This window comes from Panthera tigris, chromosome C2 (assembly GCF_018350195.1).
Source record: "Panthera tigris isolate Pti1 chromosome C2, P.tigris_Pti1_mat1.1, whole genome shotgun sequence".
NCBI lineage: Eukaryota > Metazoa > Chordata > Mammalia > Carnivora > Felidae > Panthera > Panthera tigris.
Window position 1 is genome coordinate 105,577,068 of NC_056668.1, and position 25,267 is coordinate 105,602,334.

General features: G+C 34.9%; 1 protein-coding gene across 1 annotated transcript in view; it reads right to left on the minus strand.

Moving 5' to 3' along the window:
- Positions 1-25,267, minus strand: part of RSRC1 (arginine and serine rich coiled-coil 1) — a 253,796-nt gene that overhangs the window by 42,321 nt on the left and 186,208 nt on the right. Inside the window, exon 5 of the mRNA XM_042956775.1 lies at positions 11,999-12,035. Within this exon, the coding sequence (XP_042812709.1) occupies positions 11,999-12,035 (37 nt within the window). The remainder of the gene's footprint in view (positions 1-11,998; positions 12,036-25,267) is intronic.

The window sequence follows — 25,267 nt, forward strand, 5'->3', positions numbered from 1 at the left end:
TTTATCTGAAACTGTCCCTTACATGTTTTCTCTATTAGCAGTGCCCTTTAAATTTTAATTTGCTGAGATATTATCATACTCTTCTTAGCATAAATATTATTAAAATACTTACAACAAATAATATGGTACCCGACCCAAAAATGATTCTGAATAAACTTTATTTATCTACACATAATTTTATATACATAAATTGTTTATGATTCTCTAATAGAGCAATACATAGCTAAGTACATTCTGATCAATCTCAATTAACTTTGTCATCTAAAGCAGGCAGTGTCTCAAGCACACAAGACTTTATATGCTAAACATACAAAGATTTTTATATATTTGAGGCTAGAAAGAGCCTTGGAAATTATCTAGTTCATATTTCTTACTTTACATATGAACAAACCGAATCCTCTAATGGTTAGATGCCAGTACTTGGACCCAGTCCACCCAATCCTAAAACAGTGCTTCTACAGCACTCTGGCTAACTTTCCACGTAAAAACACTAAGCAAAAGTAATTTTTTCCTGGGCAGTAATATTCATACATACTCAGTCAAAAGACTATATATATATCCAAATCATGGAAGAGAAGCTCCTAATGATTTCCAATGGAAGCTCAAGCTTTCAGCATCTGATTTTTTTCCATTCATTCCACTGGTTACAAAAAACTTAAAAAATAAACTGAACCCATCCCCTCTTTTAAAAAATTGTGATAACTTTCCTAAATAATATGTCAATTTTCTTGTCTTTCAATTTCAAAACAATTCAATAAATACTTAATATTTGCAAGAGGAGGTGCTGAGAATACAAAGCTGAATATTCAAAGGGTAGGGTCAACAAAGAAATAAATTATATGATACAGTAAATACCAAGATTTAATACTGCAGTATATATCACTCAGTTACATCAAAATTTCAAATTTAAAAATACTAGCCTCTAATAAGTCTGCAAAATATTTAAAGATGTCATTTGTTCCTTTTCTAATCTAATTATCTTTCCTTATTGTTTTTTGCAAATATCAAGTAGCATTTTCTTTAATAAAGTAACCCATTCCTTCCTCTATCGATCACTGTAAATTTCATCATAAGCTAGTTCTTTCATTCACTATAATAGAGGTAACCAAGAGCGGCAATAAAATTAAATCTGCACTGACTCCTTAAAATGCAAATTATGTAGTCCTCAAACTTCCCCTATGAATGTTTGAAATAAAATGGTAATAGTAGTAACTTCCAATATTTTGACAGGGATTTCTAGCAAAAACCAGATTCATGTGTGTATATATACACATCGTATTCACCACTAAACAAAAAGTACAAGTTGTAAAATATCATAATTTTGTTTATAAGTAAACAAAAAAGTTAAGTAATAAATGTGTAAGTATATCTGGGAAGAGAAAAAAGTATAGAAAGATGCGTACTAAATCAATACTGGATTAGTGGCAGATAAGAGAAGATACATTCATTTTTTTATCAGTTTTGACCCACTACAATGAACATGTATTACTTTAAAATTTTTTAAGTGTATAGTAAAATTTTTTAAAGGGAGAGGATGTGAGTAGATAAAGTACAACATTTTCTCACAATTCACTGTAAGCATATTAGAAATGAGACATTGTTTTTAGCAATCCGAAGTTATTTATATAACTAGAAAAGTTAAGATTTTTTTATTTCTCTACAGTAATTATGATATACTTGTAGAAAGTCTGTTTCTATAAATTTTCACACACCATTTTAACATCCCATTAATAAGGAGTAAATGAAAAAAGTAAAACAGAGAGGTTGTGTGCATTGCTAGAGGTCAAACAGTAAAATCAGATTCTCCTGACTCCTCGTTCTGTGTGTGTTAAAGTTAAATACAGATGCTATGAATCTGTGGCAAATGGTAATGAGTGTGGCCAAAGATACCACTGTAACAAAGACACCCTCCATCTTAACTCCTAATGCTTTGATGGGAGAAACAGAAAACAATCCTATTGCCTCTGCTGCTAGCTGTCTCTCTCTAGTCACAGATCTTAGATCCTGAGAAAGCCGTGAAATAACTACCAGGTACCTTGTGGGATTCTTTGCAATGAAGCAGAACCTACAGTGTCCTAAACTAGAATACAAATGATAATAATAATAACACAAATAATAATAATACAATATTCAGTTACTCTGGTGGCTTCAGGAGGGGCTGACTTTCAGTAATGGGAAGTTGGGGTCGGCGGGGGCAGGTGATTTAATGCGCTTAGAATATTTACTTTATTCTATAAAGCTTTAACAAGCACATGTGCATAAAAGTTAAAAAAAAATGAAGTTTATCTAGATTAAACATATATATGAGACTATTAGTAAGATCATGAAAATTGCAGGACATCTTGTTATCTATTTATTAATTTTTTTAAAGATAACTGGCCACCATTTTCTCCTGGGACCATTATGTCTTAAAAATGTAACAACAGATCTTTGGAAGAGAGGGGACGGAGGGAGGGTAGAAAAAGGGCCCAAGTTCATTCTGTTGGACAACTGGGTAATATTTACTAATCACTCTTTGAAGGAGCAATTTTTAATAAACTTGTAACTGATCCAAACATGTCAGAGACATGTCAGTGGCAATGGCATTGTTTCTGACTAGCATGTGAGCCAGTCTTCAGACTTAAGACCTGTAAACTGCCTAAGAAATCATGACAGTAATATGACATTAACATTTAATCCACATTAAAGGTATTTTAATTTTCACACATTCATAAGACACACTTATTTGTTAAAAGAAAAGATTTATGAAATTGATCTCCCAAAAAGAAAAACTTCATGCTGTTTTATTTCATGATCACCGTTTGAAGAAAGTGTCAGTTTTAATATGCACATTTACCCTAAACCTCAAATATATATTGGCTTAGGTAAGAAAAATAAATTAAAATGCTGGGAGGAGAGGGATCTATTATGCTGAAGTCCTTATATGAGGTAATAAATATTTTTCATCAGTGTTTAATAAATATATAGACTATATCAGTAATGTCAGCGCATTTTGAGATAACTATATTCTCAAACTCATTTGGACAAATGTCAGAAACATTTTTTCAGAACACAGTGGGGAAATATTAAAATAAAACAGATATTTAAAGATGTAACAGATGGAAGACAAGTGACTTTAGAATAGGGTTTATAACTTCTGTTTGCATTTTCTAGTTCATGTTGTATGTCAACTGAATCCTCAAAAGTATGACAATACTACATTAACTGTGTTTATCCTTGTATTAAATAAAATTATCAGTCTGTGAACTAAACTACAGCAGTTTTGTTTCCAAGTTCTATGCAAAACAACCTAAAACAAAGAGGAAAGGGCTTTTATTAGGATTAGTAGTATTATTGATGAGCAGGTATAATAGCAATGGGCCTGCCTACATTTCTGGCAAGCAGCAACTATATTCTACAAACCACTGATGGGCTAAACAAGCTATTAATGACAGTTGCTTTTCAACACTTAAAATGGTCAGACTGTGTTACCTGACCACAAGGACAAGTAGGTCATCACTCTCAAATGTTATACAATATAAGAAACATAAATGAGACCTCTGTGGGGAGAAAAAACCCACAGGTATGGCTCCAGAGTTCTTTCACTATTCAACTATTAATAGAAAGCAAATCCCACTTAAAGTAGTAAACACTTGTAACCCTTTTTACTAAAAGATTTATCATCACTTATTTAATTTTCTACCTAAGACTGAGCAAGGTATTATTAGTCCTAGTGTCCAGCTTTAGCCCTGAAATATAGAACTTAACATCTGGAATCAAAGAAAGGAGAAAAAAAATGGTCCCTCTGTTACTCTTGCAGAGATAGACAACAAATTTTTGTCCTTGTATAAACCTGTGGAGTGTCCATCTGTCTGGGTTTATGAACACCAACCAATCATTTATAGGCTGCAGAATCATACTCAATGGGTATATGGGGGAAGCCTCTAGATTCTTCATCACATGCAGAGGACCTTGTTCACTGGATACAGGTCTTTCAAGTCAATGCCTTTCAATGTACCTTTCTTCCTGGTGGCCCCTGGACTAGCAGCTTTATCTCTCTCATGGGAGCTTGCTAAATGGAGAATCTCAAGTGCCACCCCAGACCCAGAGAATCAGAACCTGAGTATAAACAATATTTCCAGGAGACTCATACGCACGTTCAAAAAAGTGAAGGACTGACTGAAATCACATGTCCCCCCACCTCCAATTATTTGACTCTTCAGAAAAGTGAACACGGGGAGCCTTAGAAACATCATAGTGATCAGGATAATTCACTTCATTCCCCGCCAAAGGGGGCACGGCACAGTAGTCCTTTCAAGTCTGAAACAACCTACAGACTATTTTGAACAAAAAAAGTGACAATTTTTCACATAGCTCAACCTAACATATTCTGATCTCAATGCCTCTTCCCAGAGAAAAGGATAGCATTATTTTTATAGTTTGCTAATGAAACAATAGCTATATTGTAATCAAATGGCAACACTTTATCTACAGTATGTTTTCTATAATTATAAAAATTAAAATGTAGAAATCCCACATGACTGCATTAAAAACACTCTAAACAGTAAATGTTTTAGTCCCCATTAAGTAGTTCAATAACTACTCACTGCATTATCTAGAATTTTAAAACATAAGATGGTAGAAAAATATGGAGTCAGGTCCCTCTGACATAGCAGAAGGGAGCTTAGAGTTAATTTTCTACACCTTTGGAGCATCATTAATAAAAATAAAAAAAAAAAAAAGCCAGGAGCAACATCACCTAATAACCACCCACCTCCACTCCTTCAGCCCTTCTGTGTTAACAGACATATATTGGGATCATAACCAGAGGTCTTTAATTTGTATAGGCTTCTTCACCAAATAAAAAGTATTACTTAAGTTAATTATGAAATCTAAGCATAACATTATAACCAGTGTATTCACTCATTTCTAAGTCTTTAAATAGATATGGTCACTGAGCTCTTTGAGATGTTTTGTGTTTAATTCTGCTGACAATTCCTGCAGGATTCCCATAGGAGGACTACTCAGGATTCAAAGTCTACTCAACACTGATTTCCAACATTTTCCATTATGAATTTCTCTTTGAGGTAAAAATGTTCACAGAGCCCTCCCCATCCTGATAGGAATCATAAGTTTAATACATAAACTAGAAGCACAAACAAAAAATCCCCAGGAAAACAAAGTACAACACTAAAGTGCCAAAATAGTGAACACAGATCTAGGGTTTGGTGTTACCATAGCACCAGCTAGAGGGAAGGGGCTTGAAAGTGAGTGGAACTGAAGTGGCAGCCTCAGGAAGCACTGTTTCTCGGAGAAAATCAGATAAATACGTGACAGTGACAAGAAAGAAGAAAGTAAGAAGAAACAAACAGCTAAACAGAAATAAAACATGCCAACCCTTTCATCCCTGCCACACCCCACCATTGGCCATTAAAGAAAATACATTTGTTTTACTACAGAAGCAGGTACCCTTGAACTAGGAGCCCTGTCTACAAAATGTCTAGAATTTTCAAAAGAAAGGAAGAAAGGAAAGGAGGAAAGAAATCAAATAAACCCCATATAAAGCTATTACAAGAATCAGTAAACAGAAAATGTAAATCAAAACATTTCAACAGATAAAAACTCTTCCCTTAAAATCAACCCAAAGTACAAGGCTTATTCGGACAAATAACAATAAGAAAACCAAGAACATTCAGATATTCAAAAAATAAGAATAGATATGGAAGAAAAACTATTTCAGAAGTGAAGAATAAATTATAAGGTATCCAAGGAAGAATAAATTTGAATGAAAATTTGCAAAGAAATAGTAAATGAAACCAGGCAAACTAGTTCTTAGTTGTTGGAAAACAAAGTAAAGTAGTACAAAGACTCAAAAAGACTGAAATAGATGAGCAAAGAAAGATTCTATATATAATTATATAGAAAACATGTATAACTGGAATCCCTGAAAAAGAAAACAAAACAATGGAACAGTTAATATTTAGTATTATAATCCAAAAAGTTATTTCCAGAAGTGAGAAAACTTAGGTCTACATATGAAAACAAAAACCCAAAAGTAGTCAGAAATAATCAACTTTGAGAATCATCCTAGTAAAACAAGGACAATGAAAAAAATGGCAATGCCTCAAGGCAAAAAAAAAAAAAAAAAAAAAAAAAATCAAGTAATACGCAAGGTTAAGAAAATAAGGCTAGTGCCACAAATATCAAGAGCAGGATAACATTTTCCAGAAAGTCAAGGGAAAAAACTATAAGTCAAGGATTTTATGTCCAGTCAAACTGTCATTCAAATAGTAAAACCATAGAGAAACAGCTTAGAATGTGCAAGATCTCAAGGAATACTGTACACAGGAGGTTGTCCTGAAGAATATACTACTAGATGAGTTACACACAAAACAGGGGACAAGGAGGGAAACATCAGCAAACAAGCTGATGGTAAATATGTAATACGGTTAATTTTAGAGGTGATTCTAAAAAAAGGTGACAGCATGGATAGACAGTATGCAAACATCATGTATTCCAACAGAGTAGCAAGAATACAAGAAGAAATGGGAGGAAAATGAGGAAAGCAAAGTACAATAGGAGCACTGGCTATTACAAAGATAACAGGTGGGAAGTGAGGGATGCCATTTAAAAGGTTAAGTAGGAATAAGGGATAGTAAAAGCATTATACATTATGAAAGATATAAATATAAAGGTAACCCCTAGAAAAAAACCACAAACCTTTCTAACTTAACAATAACAATAATAATAGCTCTTCAGAGACAATTCTCCATAGGTTCTGCACACCTTATATCAGCCAATAGCCTTTCTTCAGAACTATCTTTTCAAAGATGTTTTGCATAGTAAAGTCTTGGAAGATATAGACTCCCCCTTGATTGGATCAGGCAGTTCTGCTACCAAATTAGTATACTAAAGGTAATGTTTTTCTCTTGGGCAAAGTTTGGGCCAATTTTCTGTCAGCTCCTTAAAGAATATTCCCTCAGCTACGACACAAACCCACTGTATGCACCATCACCCCTTGGTACTTGTATGTCAAAAGGAACCTATATAACCATGTATTATGTGCTACCTTTGGTGCTGTTAGTAATACAAGAGCTGTGTCTCTGACCCAGAAATCTCATGTCCTCTGCCAGCATCTATTAAAGTGTGGCAGGCATATAAGTAGGCTAAAATCTCATACCCTTAATAAAGAAGACACAAAGAGAAAAAGAAACATAGTAAATATAATGATACCCACAGTAATTAGGGAGTGATTTCCAAGACAGAGAGAAAAAAAAAAAAAAGCAAAGTACAAAAAAATAAATGTGCTACATTTTGTAAGACAGAGGAAATAGGAATAATACACACATATACATATATGTACATATATGCTTTATTTCACAAGAAGATGCATAAGAAGAATAAATCAGAGGTTAATAAAATTGGCCACCTATAAAGGACAGAAGAGAACAAGCTAGAAAGAAAGGGGATGACAGCTTTCTGAGAGATGTATTATGTATAGTATTTTGACTTGGTATAATATTTTGAATTTTGGAGGCATGTTAACATATCCAACCATACAATTAAATCAACAAGAATGGGGACAAAGGCACCTAAAATTGAATACAAACAGAAACACATGCATGCAATGATATTTCAAATGAATTACCTAACTACACTCAAGGGGGAAAAGAACTCTTGAATAAACATGAAATAAACTGAAATAAACTCTTGAAACAAATCTTGAACTCTATTAAGTTTTAACTTTCATAAGATATGATTGTAGCAATTTCAAAACTATTTTGCATGTATTACATAATTGAACAAATGGGTAAATGTATTGGTGTTGTTAGGAGTCACAGTTCTCACTGTGAATAAAGGGAAATACAAATGTGAAATGAGGAACAACAAGGAAGAATTCTGTGGTTTGGATTGAAATTGGAGATGTTAGTCGGACTCATAATTTCTTAAAATTACCTACCTCTCAGAGCACCTGGGTGGCTCAGTCGGTTAAGGGTCCAACTCTTGGTTTTGGCTCAGGTCATGATCTCACAGTTCGTGAGACTGACTCCCACCTTGGGTTCTGCGCTGATATCGTGGAGTCGGCTTGGGATTCTCTCCCTCCCTCTCTCTCTGCCCCTCCCCCACTTGCATACATACTCTCTCTCTCTTTCTCTCTCAAAATAAATATAAAATAAACTTAAAAAAAAATACCTATCTAAGCACCTAAGTCCCAAATATCAACTACCTACCTACCCACCCACCTATCTATTTAATCTAGGACTAAAAAGTCCAAGAAGTAATGAAATCCCAGAGACAGTGGACATGTCACACATCCAGACCTTGATTCATAAATACCATTTCCCTCTAAAATGAAATAGGGTAATTTGAAGAAATAGCTGATTCCATGAGTAGGACAGGGAAGGTTTCAAATGAGCCTGGAACATCTTGTTGTGCCAGAAAATAAAGAAGTGTTTTTAAAAAAAGATGGGGTATGTAGAAACGATCCAAAAGCCATCTTGAAAGGATACTCCCTGGACAAATCTGGGACAAGAAGCATCAAAATAAGTTAGAAAAGTAATGGATAATAACCTATTTAATAAGGGGCTCCTGGGTGGCTCAGTCGGTTGAGTATCTGACTTTGACTCAGGCCATGATCTCACTGTTCATGGATTTGAGTCCCGTGTCGGGCTCTGTGCTGACAGCTCGGAGCCTGGAGCCTGCTATGGATTCTGTGTCTCCCTCTCTGCCCCTCCCCTGCTCACGCTCTGTCTCTGTCTGTGTCTCTCTCTCAAAGAATAAGTAAAATTAAAAAAAAAAATTTTTTTAAATAACCTATTTAATAAAATAAATATCCATGAGTCCTTGTTCACAATAAATAGAGAAAACAAGAAATACAGGTGGGCTCTTCCTTAAAGTCGAATGCTGACTGCTAAATATGGGAGGCAGTAGTAGAAAATCTCCATTTTACAATCATCAGGCAAAAATCACCAATGGATGATGAGGCACTGACCTTCAAAGACCCTGTCTAGAACTTTTCAACACACACAGGCTTTATGAGTAGCAGACAAGTTTGTGAAAAGAAAAATAAAATAGGATTGGGCAATACAGTAAAAAATTTAAGCAAAGAATGACATGCTGGACAGTTCCCAGGAGAAGGTAGCAACACAGGAAAAAAGAAATGATAGAACAAAGGCTGAATTGAGAGTTTGAGAGATTGTGACAAATCAATGAGATCAGCCCTTGAAGACATTCCAGGGCAACGCAGTCCACCTACCCTACTCTTTTCTCTCCCCACACCTTTTTCCTTTCTAGTGTTACAAGAAGAGTCCATAAACACAGAATACAATAGTAGTACAACCATGTATGTGTCCTTGTGGCAAGTATAATATGATGCCATGTCATTTTTCTTAGCTTATTTATTTTTATTTTTTTATTTATAAAAGACCTTATTTTAATGCAATCTCTACCCCAAGATCAAGAGTTGAATGCTCCACTGACTGAGCCAGCCAAGGACCCCTTTCTTAGCTTACTTAAATTTATACTGGCTTCTACCCTCTCTTAGAACAATTTTAATTCTCTATGATAATATAAATAAATTTTAAAAAACAGAAAATGATGGAAACATAAAAAAGAAATTAATACCACGTGTGGAATGTTCTTAATTTTATACCATATACTTTTAAAGATCATAATCTATTGTATTTAGCTACACAGCCAATTCAAAGAAGGGCTACAAGTGCTAGGTGGTAAGGGCTGTAAGTATCTTCTCAGCTGGAAACTGAGGAGACACAAACCTACAGAGCCCATAGCTGCTAGACAGACAGGTTTCATTAATGCTCAAATAATAATTCTTTTTTTTAATCTTTATATTTTTGAGAGAGATAGAGAGAGACAGAGAGAGAGAGAGACAGAATCCAAAGCAGGCTCCAGGCTTTGAGCTGTCAGCACAGAGCCCGATGTGGGACTCGAACTCATGAACCACGAGATCATGACCTGAGCTGAAGTCGGATGCTTAACCGACTGAGCCACCAGGACGCCACCCAAATAATAAATTCTTGAGTTCACTTCCATCCTAGGCAGTTCTGAAGAATATCACTGACTTTACAGGACAGAAGTGCACAAGGCAGTATGATATGTATATAGGTGTGTGTATATAGGATATTATGTTACATGTTAATACATTCATGCTATTGTTAATAGTTCCCAGTCAGTGGGTCAATTTTATAATGTCAAGCTATAGAGTCTTTTGAACAATCTAAATAAATGCATTAAAATTATCTACTTCACTACCTGTTGTATTAATCCTGCCTCTCTTATCCTAAAATACATTATCTTTGAAATATATTTGATGTGTATGACCCAGATGAGAATGAAATATAACAGGATCAAGAATAATTAATAATTACTCCTGACTTTAATAAGTAGCTATGTTTGATCAAAGGTTTTAAGCGTTTTTAGTTGGAAAACTCTTTCTTCAAATAAAATCTTATTTTAAAAATTTAAAAATGTACAAAATAACTAAAAGTGAAACCATTCTGATTAAAGTGGGCAGTGGCAGTCTGGAGTGCCACCTGCTTTGGGGAGCTTTCCTGGCAACCCAAGGCTGTTAGAAAACCAGTGCTGAATAAGATTATAAGTAGAGTAGAAATGCATGAAATAATCACTGAAGATGAGTTCATACTAGTAAATATAAAAATATATAAAATTTAAACTAAAAAATTAATTATTATTTACTGAGGCATATGAAACAAGAAATATGAAGTCTTTTCAATAAATAACAATTTATAAGTGAGTATAAAAGCTCATTCTGGCACAATGGTAGCTGTTTTTCCTTGTTGTAAGCCCCCAACCAATACTGGAATTTGTTTTAGATTAACATTTTTATTCTAATGTCCATATTTCCTAACTATATATGCCACTATGAAGTGACAAACCGGGATTCAGGAAATAATTTCAAATATTAACAGTGTTATTTACTTACTACTAATCTGGACAAACGTATAGTTCAAATATTCTAAACTAGGTTGTTACATATAGCTTCTTAATAATTAATCTGTACTTATTAAGACCATTTTTTTAAAGTCTAGCTTTCCTCAGCTTTCTTTAGCTGTTGCAAGGAAAACTAAAAACCCCTTCCAACTCTAAAACTACTGTAAGTCAAAATGAAGCTGGCTCTTGCTACTGTTTGTTTTAGTGGGAGCAAACAAAAGCACATTAATAGTTAACAAAGCTACAATATGATATACGAATGAAGTCTCGCATTAAAAAAGTACTTAGATTGTATTTACAAAAGAATCTCTATCATTAATTATTCAACATTTGGATTTGACCAGAAACCAGAGCATGACTTTATAATGCTCTGTTTAAATGAACTACTTAATGTTGTAATGAACACTCAATGCGGTGAGCTAAATGAATTTTGGACCTGGTATAACACAGTTCCTCTAATTTTTTGATCAATGGACAGATTCTAAGGTTAAGTCAGTCTGAATTTCATCTGTACTTTAAAAATGTTTACTTAAACCAAAAATTCTGCAACTCAATTATTTTATATTCTAAAACGGAATGTAGTTTAAACCGATGCATTATTCATAAAGCAGAGACATCAGGAAAAACAAAGCTGTGCCCTTCTTTCAAAGCCGTTAAATTGCTAAAACATACCATATTTATGCATGCAATATTTGATTGTGTTTTTCTTAAAACACAAGCTTGTTTTTGTCAGATCAAGATATGCCAAAAATTCTACACCAAACATTTTTGTTTATAATTAAAGCAATCATCAATCCAAGGATTGTCATCCATTTTATTTCATCTCTACATCAAAAAAAAAAAAAAAGTAATTTAAAAAAATTTCAAATTCCCTTGAAATGATAAGATAAATGAAAATGTAAGTGCCTTCACATAATAACAGTAAGCTGACCCTTTGGGAAATGGTTGACTTTCTCAATACAAGGTATTCAAAGCTCATTCAAAAGTGTTCATTTAGAATGCAGATATCAAAGATGATGCAAATGTTCAAGAGAAAATTAGAACTTACCAGATGTTCTAATCCAGCTTTGATGTTTCCGGATTCCCTAAAATAGAAGAATAAAAGTTCTAAATAGTTGCTAAACACTTGTCTGCCATAATTTACATTTACCTCAAATATGTTTTATAAAACCTTATGATTTTTTCATATATCTTCACTAATGTTCACAATAACACTGGTTTGAAGGACAAAACAATTTCCATCAAAAGGAAACAAATAACTTATTTACATCTAATAGTATTACCACTAAAACTGGTCATCTACTAACAGAATGTTTCAGATTTTTCAGTAAGCAGAGAACAAAAGGAACTCAAGTGTACTATTATTTTACTATTCACAAAACATCTATTTATTTCACATTAGCTCTTTCATTAGAATTTGTTATCCCCAACATTTATTACAAAATGTTCATACAGATTCTATCTACCACCTAGATTCTACAATTGACATGTTACTTTTTTTGCTTTATCAAATATCCATCCACCAATGATTTCATTTTTATATAAAAAAAATACACATAAAGAATACGTTTGTGACTATATAGCTAAGTAACTAAATATTAACAAGTTTTTCCCTGACATTAATTTTATTAACTTAGTGCACTACAAATCAGGACCTGTTGTAATAGTAAAAAACAAAATCTCATCAAATAAGACACAAACATCAAATATCATGATATATTTTAAATATTTAACTTCTTGCTTTTCACTGTAAAAGGACTGCTGATGGAACTAAGTAACAAAGATAATTTAAATATATATTTGGTAAAATGTGGCTAATAATTGGATTTTTTCCCTTGATTCTGGTTTATACTAGTTTATTAGTGACAAACGGACTTAGAATTTCTTCACTCAGACCAAGTAGTATTTTAATTCCATCATAAATACCAAGCTTTGTATTTTTAATATGAAAGTATAACTTCTACTACATTGCAGAAAATAATTATGAAACATCCAACAACTGTATTGCATTCATGATGTTTAATCTTTCCCTCACACCTCTTTCTTTCTCTAAAGGGGCCCCAAGTTTACTTTTCTTCTCCTTATTTCTATCTCCAATTTTCTCTGCCAAAAATATACTTATCTGTTTCCTTTGTCTTGCTACACAATCTTTCCAAATTTCCCTATCGTTTTCCCCTTCAGATCTGCTGCCTGAAAACTATACTCATGGCTTCCAACTTTTGCTCTCACTGCCCAGTCTGGCATACTGAGAATAAATTACAACATCTACTGATTAGGACTCATCTTTAGCCATTCTCTTCTCTACTTTCTGCTTCTGGCGATCGTATCAATACTATATATTCAACGCTTAAAAATGTAAGGATTTCTGAAACTCATTCTTTGGATGCAGTCCTAATGACAAATGACAGGAATACATTGTAGAGATATTTAATTGTATACGTACATAAATAATTATTTTTAACTTTATTGTTATCAAGTTAATTCATTTACTGGAACTAGAAGTCAAATAAATATTTATGTTTTCATAAGGACATTTTCATACAGTCACTGTAACTTAAAATTTAAACAAAAAAATAATGCATATAGTAAAAAATCTGACAGTGCAATATGTGTGTGCACGCACAACAATACAATTAAGTCTTCCTCCCACCACTGACTCCGAGTTCTTAATCAGATATTAGCTCTTTGTCTTTCTAACGATATTCTAGGGGTGTGTGTGTGTGTGTGTGTGTGTGTGTGTGTGTGTGCGCGCGCACACATGCATTCTTCTTCTCTGTTTTTTTTTTTAACCCAAACAGAAGCCTACTATACTCAGTTTTGCACCTTCACTTGGCAGTCTAACTTGAAGTTTGCACTATATGACATGCATCTACTTCATTTTGTCCCCATGGCTACAATGTCACGTAATGGTTCTTATTAGAAAATAACACTGCAACAAAAGGAACAAAAACTGCTCAGATTCAAAGTACAAGTCCATAATTTACTATCTGAAACCACTGGGACTAGACATCCTTCATCAGAATGTTCTGGATTTTAGAAACGTAATAAGGTATAGAGAGTATACTGTATGTCATGTAACACTGGCAGCAGGGTTTGAAGCAGCATCTCATCGTTGTCCACATAAATAATTGTGAAAGAAACACGAATGTCCACCCAAAGTGGGATAAACAAAGACTAGGAATAACTTCATTTCAGGGTTGGTTTTGCTATCAATTGAGTTTGCTACGAGCTCAGGGAAAACCTCCCAGTATTTTAAACTATTTGCATTTTGGGATCAAGGATAAGAAACTGTTCTTGGGGCACCTGGGTGGCTCAGTTGGTTAAGCGTCCAGCTCTTAATTTCGGCTCAGGTCGTGATCTCACCATTTGTGGGATCGAGCCCCATGCCGAACTCCATGCTGACAGCACAGAGCCTGCTTGGGATTCTCTCTCTCCCCCTCCTCTGCTTGTTCTCTCTCTGTCTCAAAATAAATAAACTTAAAAAAAAAAAAAAGGTTGGTGAGACTATTGCTTTGTTTTATTTCCAAGTGATTCTTATTTAGGAAATAGGCATGTTGAATAGTACACCTGAATGAAAACTAGGGATCATCCTTGACACATGCCCTTTCCTCCACTACCAAATGTAAGCAAATGTAATCAACCACAGAGTCTTGGCCATCTAACATCCTTAATTACCATTTTGATTTAGCTACTTCTTTCTATCCTCAGAGTACGTACTTTATTTTAGGCCATCATCTTTTCTCTCCCAGGCTACTGCAAAAGCCTCTTGATGGGTCCCGATGGCTCCTGCCTTGCCCCATGTCAATTCATTCTCCGTAATACAGCAAGATCTTCCTAAAATGTAAGCTTGATCATGTCATTCCCTTTTTAAAAACCACAATATCCTACTCCACTCTAGTTCACTTATTCCCTCTGTTATCTTGCCAAAGCTACATCACAAAGACTGTGACAGCAATAGCCATAAGAAATTATTAACCTGGCTTCCCTTACCACTAAACCACTTGCTCTCTCCATCTGAAATACTCCTCTTCTAGTCTTTCCTTACCTAGCTTAAAAACAAAAACAAAACAAAACAAAACAAAACAACAACAACAACAACAACAACAACAACAAAATATCCCTAAGGATGCAATCCATACTGGCAAGGAAACATTTTCCCTTCCTCACAAAAAAACTAATCAACTCTTCCCATGTGTTCTCATCACATAATTTACCTCACTTTACTATTAATACCTATTTACTTTCCCACTGACACCACTAAAATGTCCCAATGACACCCTGAGAACATGGATTGCATCTGTAAAATTTTTATATCCCAGCACCCAATACAGTGCCTGCATCGGATTACGTATTCAACTAATAAGGATCTGACATCTAAACACGAAGACAAGGTTGAATGGAGAATCAGTAGCAACCAGTTCAGGTCCCTGAGAGGTTCTACCCGGCCCTACTCTATCTCCACTCCACACAAGAGAGCAAGGCCAACTGCAACAGTGAGCAGTTGTGTGGGAAAGTAGTATTAAGAGTTGTTTGTACGTGTGTGGTGTGTGGTTGTTTTGTTTTGGTTTGTTCTATTTTGTTTTTGAAGGAGTATGAGGACACTACGGAAAATGTAGCTGACAGAGGCCAGAGTACAATGCTAGAGGCTTCACACACTAGTTTTTAAATTATCCCAGAGAAGCACACGTCAGATCTGAGATTTTACCCCTCTCTCTAAAGTTATTAGCCAAGGCAGCTGATTGTTGCAAAGAAGTAAGAGAAGTCCATAAGGTAAACTGTATGACCTCTGAGGGGAAGAAGCACAGGAATAAAAAAAACAACAAATGAGCAACCTCATCCAGAGGAAAAAAGAACAAACTGGGCAAGAGTATACTGTAAGCATACTAACATCTTTAAAGATAAAAGGTTTTTAGAAACTGAATACCAAAATAAACAGTTATGAAGAAGAATCAATATGAGATAGCGGCTACTAAAAATACAGGAGTTTGAGGGGGTGCCTGGGTAGCTCAGTCTAAGGCTAAGTCTCTGACTTAGGCTCAGGTCACAATCTCACAGTTCATGAGTTTGAGCCCGGGGTCGGGCTCTCTGCTCTCAGCGCAGAGCCCATTTCAGATCTTTGCGCTCCCTCTTTCTCTGCCCACGCCCTGCTCGTGCTTCCTCTCAAAAATAAATAAATATTAAAAATACATATATTTTAAAAATACAGTTGTTTGAAATAAAGAACTCCGAGGACAATAGCATCATAGCTACAGAGAATAAGCTGATGATCTGGTACACTGGGTGTAGCTCTCCCAGAAGGCACAGGAAAGGGATGAAAAGACAGAACAAATAAGAGATAAGAATACAAGTGTCAACATCTATATAATATGGGAACCCTAGAATGAAAGCAAAGGCAAAATAGGAGAGAAAATATATTTGAAGAAATAATGACAAAAAATTCCCAGATATAAAATCTTAGACTGAAAGGGTACAAAGAGTAGTGAACAGGATAGTTCAGAGAAAATCCACAGCAAAGCATAATATAAGGATAATTAAGACTGCTATAGATCAAGAACAAAGGCTAAAGCTTCCAGAAAGAAAAAGCATACCTCTCCATACAGGAAGAATAACACTGACATCAAATGTCTCAACACTACTGCTGGAGTATAAACGATGGAGTATGAACTTCCAAGACAAAGTGTTAAAGGAAAAGGACTGTGAACCTGTAATTTTGATACTGCTAATAGTTATTATTTAAATTGAAGAAAAAATAAATTCTCGGCATGCAAGCTTTCAGGAAATTCACTACACAAAGACATTATTTGAAAGAAGTTCTAAAGAATGTAACACAGTAAGAAGACAAGTAAATTCAGGATGAAGCAACCAGACAAGGCAAGTAAAGGTTGGATTAGAACATAGTAATTATTGTATTCTAAGCAATTAGTGACTACAAAGAAAACTAAAGAAAGTTCACCCAAATGACGTGGAAACAAAATGCCAGAGAAGATTCTCAGATTGGGTAAGAAACAAAATCCAGCAATGTGTCATTTACAAGAGATACATAAAACAAAAGGATTCAGAAAAGTTTCCAAAAAAGGGAGAGTAAAAGATATAATCAGGCAAATTTGAACCAAAAGAAAACTGGGGTAGTAAGTTTCATGACAAAATATATTTAAGCAACTCCTCCTCCAAATAACATACCTACATATATATTTTTTGAGAGAGATATATATGAAAAAGGACATTCTATTCTAGTAAAAGACATAATAGATTAAGAAATTTTTATTTATGTCCAGAAGGTTTACATATTTCTAAAATTTAATATGTATCATAGATTGCGACACCAAAATTTCAACAAGGTTTCTATAAAAATCAATTTTCTTTAGTCTTACTTTGGGCAGAAAGACAAGGAAAAGTGGCCACCTCAAAACAACACAAATAAAACATCATGAGTACATAAACACTACACAAGACAGCATGATATATAACCCTGGCTTCAGAAGCAGAATACCTAAACTCAAATTTAAGCTGTACTACAAAACAGTTGCATGAGCTTGGTAACAATCCAACTTCTCTGAGCTAAGACTGTCCACCAATGATATGAAGACTCTGTTAACGCTTGCCTTACTAATGCAGACGGGGGCTGTGAAAAAAGAAGATAATACATATGAAGGAACACTATAAACTGTAACGTACTATAGAAATCTGTTTCTATAATACATATTTAAATACAAGTCTTAAAGTGGCTCCAAAAGTCTTAATAAAATTTTTTTAAATAGAGAGGCAAGATCCAAGACATTGACATAGGGATCTTGCAACAAATGGTATAAACTCTGTCCTCTTTAGTGGTCTGTCTCTTGGGTTGTCCCTGTCATGACTTCATCAATATTTGTGCAACTCCTTTTGCCCTGTGCTGAAAGCAGACTTAATTCAATTATAGGTCTCAAAACTGATAAAATGGTCTTGAAGTGGAAAATGGGAAGAAATTATTGGCAAATGAATAAAGATTTGTATCGAACTAACACACAGGAGTACAGCAGGTCTTTTTTTAATCATTCCCTGTCTTAAATCTTCTGGGAACCATGAGTTTCCCTTCCCCTCATGCAGCACATCGATTTCTGAATTAGACTGCAATATTAAATAATTAATATACTTGCCATGATTGATGTTTTGCATTAGTTGAATATTAGGTTATCAATCAAAATCCACTTGGTTTAATGTAATAATATTGAAAAAGTGTCACGGGCTGTTCATCCAATTTGTAGTTGAGGCAGCACAGATAGTAATGTTGACATTACATGAGGCTCTAAAGCAGGAAATGCAGTACTGGGATCAACATGTATGAGGCAGACATTTTGAAACTAACTGGGATGAGGCTGAGGTTGTCCTAAATAAACCTGGTGGCACCTGTCAGCTCCAATATTAGGTCTCTTTTGAGCATAAAGATGCCATGCATCAATCATACCATGGCAGGCAAGAAAAAATTTAAAAAGAAGGATACTAATTTAACTTTGTGGCACACATTTCATTATTTTGCCAAAGGAAGCATGTTCTAAATCCAGAAACTGTTGCTATGTTAAAGCTTATAGCCTCTCAGGAAATATCTAAACAAACAAAGACTTTTTAGAACTAGGAACAATATTACACCAAAGTGATAATTCAGGTTTTATAATGGTCTAAGGGAATCAGGTCAAAGAGTCACAATTAACAATAGTATTTGTGAAAAACTCTATTCCTTCTGATGAAGGCATTCTTCCTTATTCTTCATATTTTGCACGTATATTTGCAAAATATAAGTTTGAATTTTTAAAAAGTACTTGCTTGTCCCAGTAAAAGTAAATGATTTTTCTCATTCCTTATTACATCTGAAATCTATTATGGATTTGTTTATAAAAGTAACAGTTTGGGGTGGGAGGGAGGGGAGGGTGGGTGATGGGTATTGAAGAGGGCATCTTTTGGGATGAGCACTCGGTGTTGTATGGAAACCAATTTGACAATAAATTATATATATTTAAAAAAAAAGAAACTCAAATATATGACTATAAAAAAAAAAGTAACAGTTTAAAAATAAATTAAGGGGTGCCTGGGTGGCTCAGTCGGTTAAGCGGCCGACTTCGGCTCAGGTCATGATCTCACGGTCCGTGAGTTCGAGCCCCGCGTCAGGCTCTGTGCTGACAGCTCAGAGCCTGGAGCCTATTTCAGATTCTGTGTCTCCCTCTCTCTGACCCTCCCCCGTTCATGCTCTGTCTTTCTCTGTCTCAAAAATAAATAAACGTTAAAAAAAATTTAAAAAAATAAAAATAAATTAAATAAATAAAAGACATCCAAAGAAAAGTGACTCTTTTAGGTGGAGAGTAGAAAAGTTAACAAAATAAATATAAATCAAAGCCATTTCATAAGGCAAGTCAAAATCCAGTGGGTATTTAGTTATAAAATACTCAGAAACCATAATGAAGGTAACTAACTAAAGTAGCACTAAGTATCATTTCACTGAACAAGTCTTTAACAAATAAAAGATTAAATATATTTATGTATTATTCCATATAAAATATACACACACATTATGGAAAACAGAGTAATTCCTAAATAAAAAATTTTACAGGTTTTTTTGTCATGAACTAAGTATATTATCCACTTCTAAAAGATTACTGTGCTGTAGTTTCCTATAGTTATATGATGAGAGTCTTATCACAATTTTATATCTCTTTCATAAAGCAAAAATCTACATGAGGTTGTCTTTTTTTTTTTATGTAATGGCAGACAAGGTTTTTAAAATCCTGACTTACAAACAAAAAAAAATCTGTATCTCCCATCTCAAATAATCACTAAGAAAACCATGGGTTCAAATTCCAACTCCACTACTTACTAAATAACTTTGTCAAGTTATGGATCTTCTCTAATTTTTTCATTCTTAAATTCAAATACAGGATTAAAAAAAGAATCAGCATGTATATAGAAGTTACTCAGTAAAGACTGATTCAATATGACAGACCAATAATGAACCAATGAGTGCATTCCACTTTCAAAATCAAGAAATATCTTTATAGATGTTAGCTTTTTAAAAAAATTTTTTTAAATGTTTATTTATTTTTGAGAAAGACAGTGTGATGAGAAAGGGGCAACGGGAGGGGCAGATACAGAATCCGAAGCAGGCTCTAGGCTCTGAGCTGTCAGCACAGAGCCCGACGCAGGGCTTGAACCCACAAACCACAAGATCATGCATGACCTGAGCCTAGTCCAACGCTCAACTGACTGAGCCACCCAGGCGCCCCTTACAGATGTTAGCTATTTAAATCACCTCAAAATCTGTTCCAACTGTAATACCTATAAATGAAAGTCAGTCTACTTTTCAAATAACAAATACATATAAAAAGCTTAGCCCAATGGCTAGCATACAATAAAAATACCATGTATATCCTGATACAAGCACATTCTAACCTGATCTCTTTGAAAGGAGCAGAATGATAAAGTGTGTTGAAAAAGTAAACAAAAATAATTTCTCAATTACCTGATGTTTTTTACATTTTAATCCCAATAAGAAACATACAGAATATCAGCTCTAAGTTCCAAAAAGATCTTTCCGGAATTCTCAATTTCAACTTACCAGTTTGGTTAGAATTCTCAGCATTTATCACCTGATTGGAGAATAACTTACATATCACTGGCTCAAAATGTATATTCTTATGTTACTGCAGTTCAGTATTTTTTACAAGTAAGTTTTTATCTCCTGTTTGCAATAAATTATGCTCTAGAACTTACAAATCATTTGCACAAACAACTGTAGCATGGTTACTGAATTTTAAATGTACTATTCTTTTTTCAAGATTCTTTAGTTAGTTTTACAAGTATAAGTGAGCATCCACTCAACATATTAAACAGCTGAGGACTTGAGATACACACTGAGCTTACTCTAACGGGAAGGTAAACACTTAAGTTGGTATGTGTCAATTAAGCCATTTACTGTCACTCACGTAAACAGGTTCTAAAGTTCACAGAAATGGTATACAAAGGAAAGAAAAGAGATTTCAATGTTTTTGCAGTTGTGTTCTAGAGAACAGTTTCAGAGGAAGGAAAACTAAGAGAATTCATCATTAATATATCTGATCTAAAGAACTGCTAAAGGAATACCTCAGATACAAGAGAAATTATACTAGAAAGAGACTTGGAACAGCAAGAGTGAACAAGAGAAATAAATTTACTGAGCACCCTTATACCTATCTCCATAACAAATTCTGAGTAGATATAAAATAACAATAACATAACCAAACATCATCAACAAAAAAAAGTACAAGTATTAAGATAATTTATCTATGCCTTAGATATTTAAAACTGTTTTGTCAAACCAAGACTGTTACACAAAATAGTTAATGTCCATGCAAGGTAGGAGAATGCATGTGAACATGCTACCTTTCTGCTATTTCTCACATGCAGGATTAACATTCCTAGTCAATGACAATCTTCTTTCTCACTGAGACCAGCTGTAGCTCAAGAATCTTTCTCAAGATGGTGCTCTAAGGAGTCACTACCATTTGTCTTGAGTTAGCAGGTGAGATGCAACCCATTCACCACAACCCCCTTCAATCCATGTTCTTGATCTAGCCCAAGAGAAGTTCAGAAAAAGGAGAAATTGCCATATGTATCACAGTCGTTGGAAAATATTTCAAAGAGGTGGGTAATTTTAGCAGTATCCTGAAGGACTGGTTGCATGTGAGCAGACTGGGTAAGTAGAAAAGAAGAGGCAGGGAGAGTGAGCTCAAAGGCCCCACATAACCTGGTAGAGGTCAAGTAAGGAGAGTATCCAGCCCAGAATAGGTGCAAGAAAAATATTACTTACAGTCTTTAATTTTAAATAATTGTTATTTTGTAAGTTTTCAGGGCCATCACGTACAATTGTGCACGTTGTTCATGAGAGAGGAAAAAAGGGAAAGAAACAGCAGTGGCAGCTAAAAGCTATATACAGTAAAACCTTGGTTTGCGAGCATAACTCATTCAGGAAACATGCTTGTAATCCAAAGCACTTGTATATCAAAGCGAATTTCCCCATAAGAAATAATGGAAATTCATATGATTCATTCCACAATCCAAAAATATTCATATAAAAATGATTACAATACTGTAATGTAATATAAAGTAATAAAGACAATACAAAATATAAAGAAAAATAAATTAACCTGCATTTATCTGTGAAAACCTTCATGGCTGGTGTGAGAGAGATGAGAAAGAGGAGGGTTACTATGTAGGATGACTTTCACTATCACTAACAGAATCGCTGCTATCTGAATGGCTGAATGGAATCTTCGACTGCGTGGGGGCCACTGTATACCCTCACACAGATGTTCACTGCAGTACAGTGTTAATAAACTCTTGTCATATACTGTATTTAATTTAACTGGCAATAAGGCAGCAAGGGAAAGGGTCTGTATCTGCAGGCAGCCTGACCTAGAATGAAGCAAAGCCTTCCTAAGCTTCCTTTTGTACGGAAAAGCAAAGAACTGTCCATAGGTGCTTTGAAGTGACAAAAAACACACTAGTGCCAGTTGTGGGCACCTTCCAATGTTCTGAAAAATCACTGATTTCTGCCAAACACCATGGGCTGAGACCGAGCATCTGAGCATGGGAGAGGATCACCCACAATCCCGCAGTGAGAGAGTGGGGGAGTGGAGAGAGAGGGAGAGAGAGGGAGCAAGAGGGAGGGAGAGGGAGAGAGAGAGAGAAGAACCATTAGCTCAGTTGCAATCATGTGACATTCGGCATCACAGACTACTCATGTTGCAAGACATCACTCGTTTATCAAGTTATAATTTATTAGAGAGGCTCCTGGGTGGCTCAGTCGGTTAAGCATCTGACCTCGGTTCAAGTCATGATCTGGCTCCTGAGTTCAAGCCCTACGTTGGGCTCTGTGCTGACAGCTCAGAGCCTGGAGCCTGCTTTGGATTCTGTGTCTCCCTCTCCCTCCCTCCCTCTCTCTCCCTCTCTCTCTCTTTCAAAAATAAATAAACATTAAAAAAAACTTTATTAGAAATGTTTGATGTCTTGCAGAACACTTGCAGTACAAGTTACTCACAATCCAAGGTTTTACTGTACATCCAAGCAGTGTATCCTGGTGTGGTACCGCATCCACAAGAAGAAGGGACATCATTTTGTAATATGCACAAAAGTGTCATATGGGCTAGCAGTAGCCCTCTAAAAAACAAATGCTTATTGTAGAAAAATTCAAAATCACATCTGGTTCCAATGAAGGAAAAAACAAAGATCACCTGAAATCCCATTAGCCAACATATTATCTCAAAATGTTTTATATTTTTCCTCCATTCTTACGCATATGCACAAATACACCAATTTTTGTCTTACAAAAATGGGATCATCAGGGCACCTGTGTGGCTCAGTCAGTTGAACGTCTGACTCTCTTTTTTTGTTTATTTTTGAGAGAGAGAGAGAGAGAGAGAGAGAGAGAGAGAGAGCGCATGAGTGGAGGAGGGACAGAGAAAGAGGGAGACACAGAGTCCAAAGCAGGCTCCAGGCTCTGAGCTGTCAGCACAGAGCCTGACGCGGGGCTTGAACTCACAGAACTGTGAGATCATGATCTGAGCCGAAGTCGGACGCTTAAGTGACTGAGCCACCCCAGCACCCCAAACTTCTGACTTTTGATTTTGTCTCAGGTCATGATCCCAGGGTCATGGAATTGAGCCCCACGTCCAGCTGAGTGTGGAGTCTGCTTAAGATTCTCTCTCTCCCTCTGCCCCTCTCCCCTGCTCTCTTTAAAAAAAAAGGATCATCATTGATTGTCTTCTGTGTAGCTTCAATTATTTCACTACTTAATTATATATTATAAACAGCTTCTCAGTGTTAACAAACGTATTTACATATAATTTTTTTTCTGCTAACCTACCATTCTGCTCATAGATGCACAATAAGTTAATTTATCTATTACTGTTGGACATTTGGTTTGTTTCAGATTTCTTATTCTAAATAAAACTGGGGTATAAAAATAGAATAACTGATCATTACATTTAAAAATCACTTGTAGGGGTGCCTGGGTGGCTCAGTCGGTTAAGCTGCTGACTTCGGCTCAGGTCATGATCTCATGGTCCGTGAGTTGGAGCCCCGCGTTGGGCTCTGTGCTGACATCTCAGAGCCTGGAGCCTGTTTCAGATTCTGTGTCTCCCTCTCTCTGACCCTCCCCCGTTCATGCTCTGTCTCTCTCTGTCTCAAAAATAAATAAACGTTAAAAAAAAAAAATTTAAAAATCACTTGTGAATTTTATGTAATGTAAATTTCACCTGGAGGAATGGGGTTAAATAATTCTTAAAAGGGGAAATAAACCAGTATATTTCATCTCTGTTCTTAAATCTAAATAATTTAAACTTACATATTTATTATATTTATATAAACTTTATGTTTATATAAATATAAACTATAAATTTATAAAATTTTATACAAAAATATAAATATATTTATGTAAATATAAACTTGTATTTAAATATAACTTAAACTTTCATTATCATTTATAATATTTTAAATTTAAATACAATTAAAAATAAACTTCTAAATAAACTAAATAAAATAAACTTGGACTTAGAAAAGTCCATTATCATAAAATTGTGTCCCAACAACTTCATAAAAGCAATATCTAACTATATGGAATACAGAGTCAATAATCCTAAATAAAAGGTAACAAATATATGTAAGTATTCTATTAATGTCTTCAGTTGCTAAAATAGAAAATGCAACATGCGTATATTTTTTCCTGAGAAAATCAAATTTTCAGTAACTCAGAAACTAATGTTTCAAGTATTAATGTCCTTTTTTTTTTTTTTTAAGTTTATTTATTTATTTTTGAGAGAGAGAGTGAGCGAGCACACAAGCAGGAGAGGGCAGAGAGGGAGATACAGAATCTGAAGCAGGCTCCAGGGTCTCAGCTTACAGCTCAGAGCCTGATATGGGGGCTCGAATCCATGAACTGCAAGATCATGACCTGAGCCCAAGGCAGATGCTCAACCAACAGACCCACCCAGGTGCCCCAAGTAGTAACGTCTTTTGATGCTTTTTGTCTTCCCTCTGATGTTCTCCTGTGTAACTACCCTGACACTCTAGCAGGAAACAAAAAACTAAGGTGTGACTTCAAGCAGGTAAGTACCCAATAGTGCTAGGAAATAAAACTCCTAAAATTCTTTCTTTGTTTAATGAATAAAAATACTCAGTCTAGAATTCATGATTCTTGCTCAAATCACACAATTTTCCATTTCCTAGAGACTTCTTTGCACTTAATCTTTGATCACGTTATTTGTCTAAGTACACCAATCTTCTCATAAATTCTACCTCTGAGGAAATATGAAAT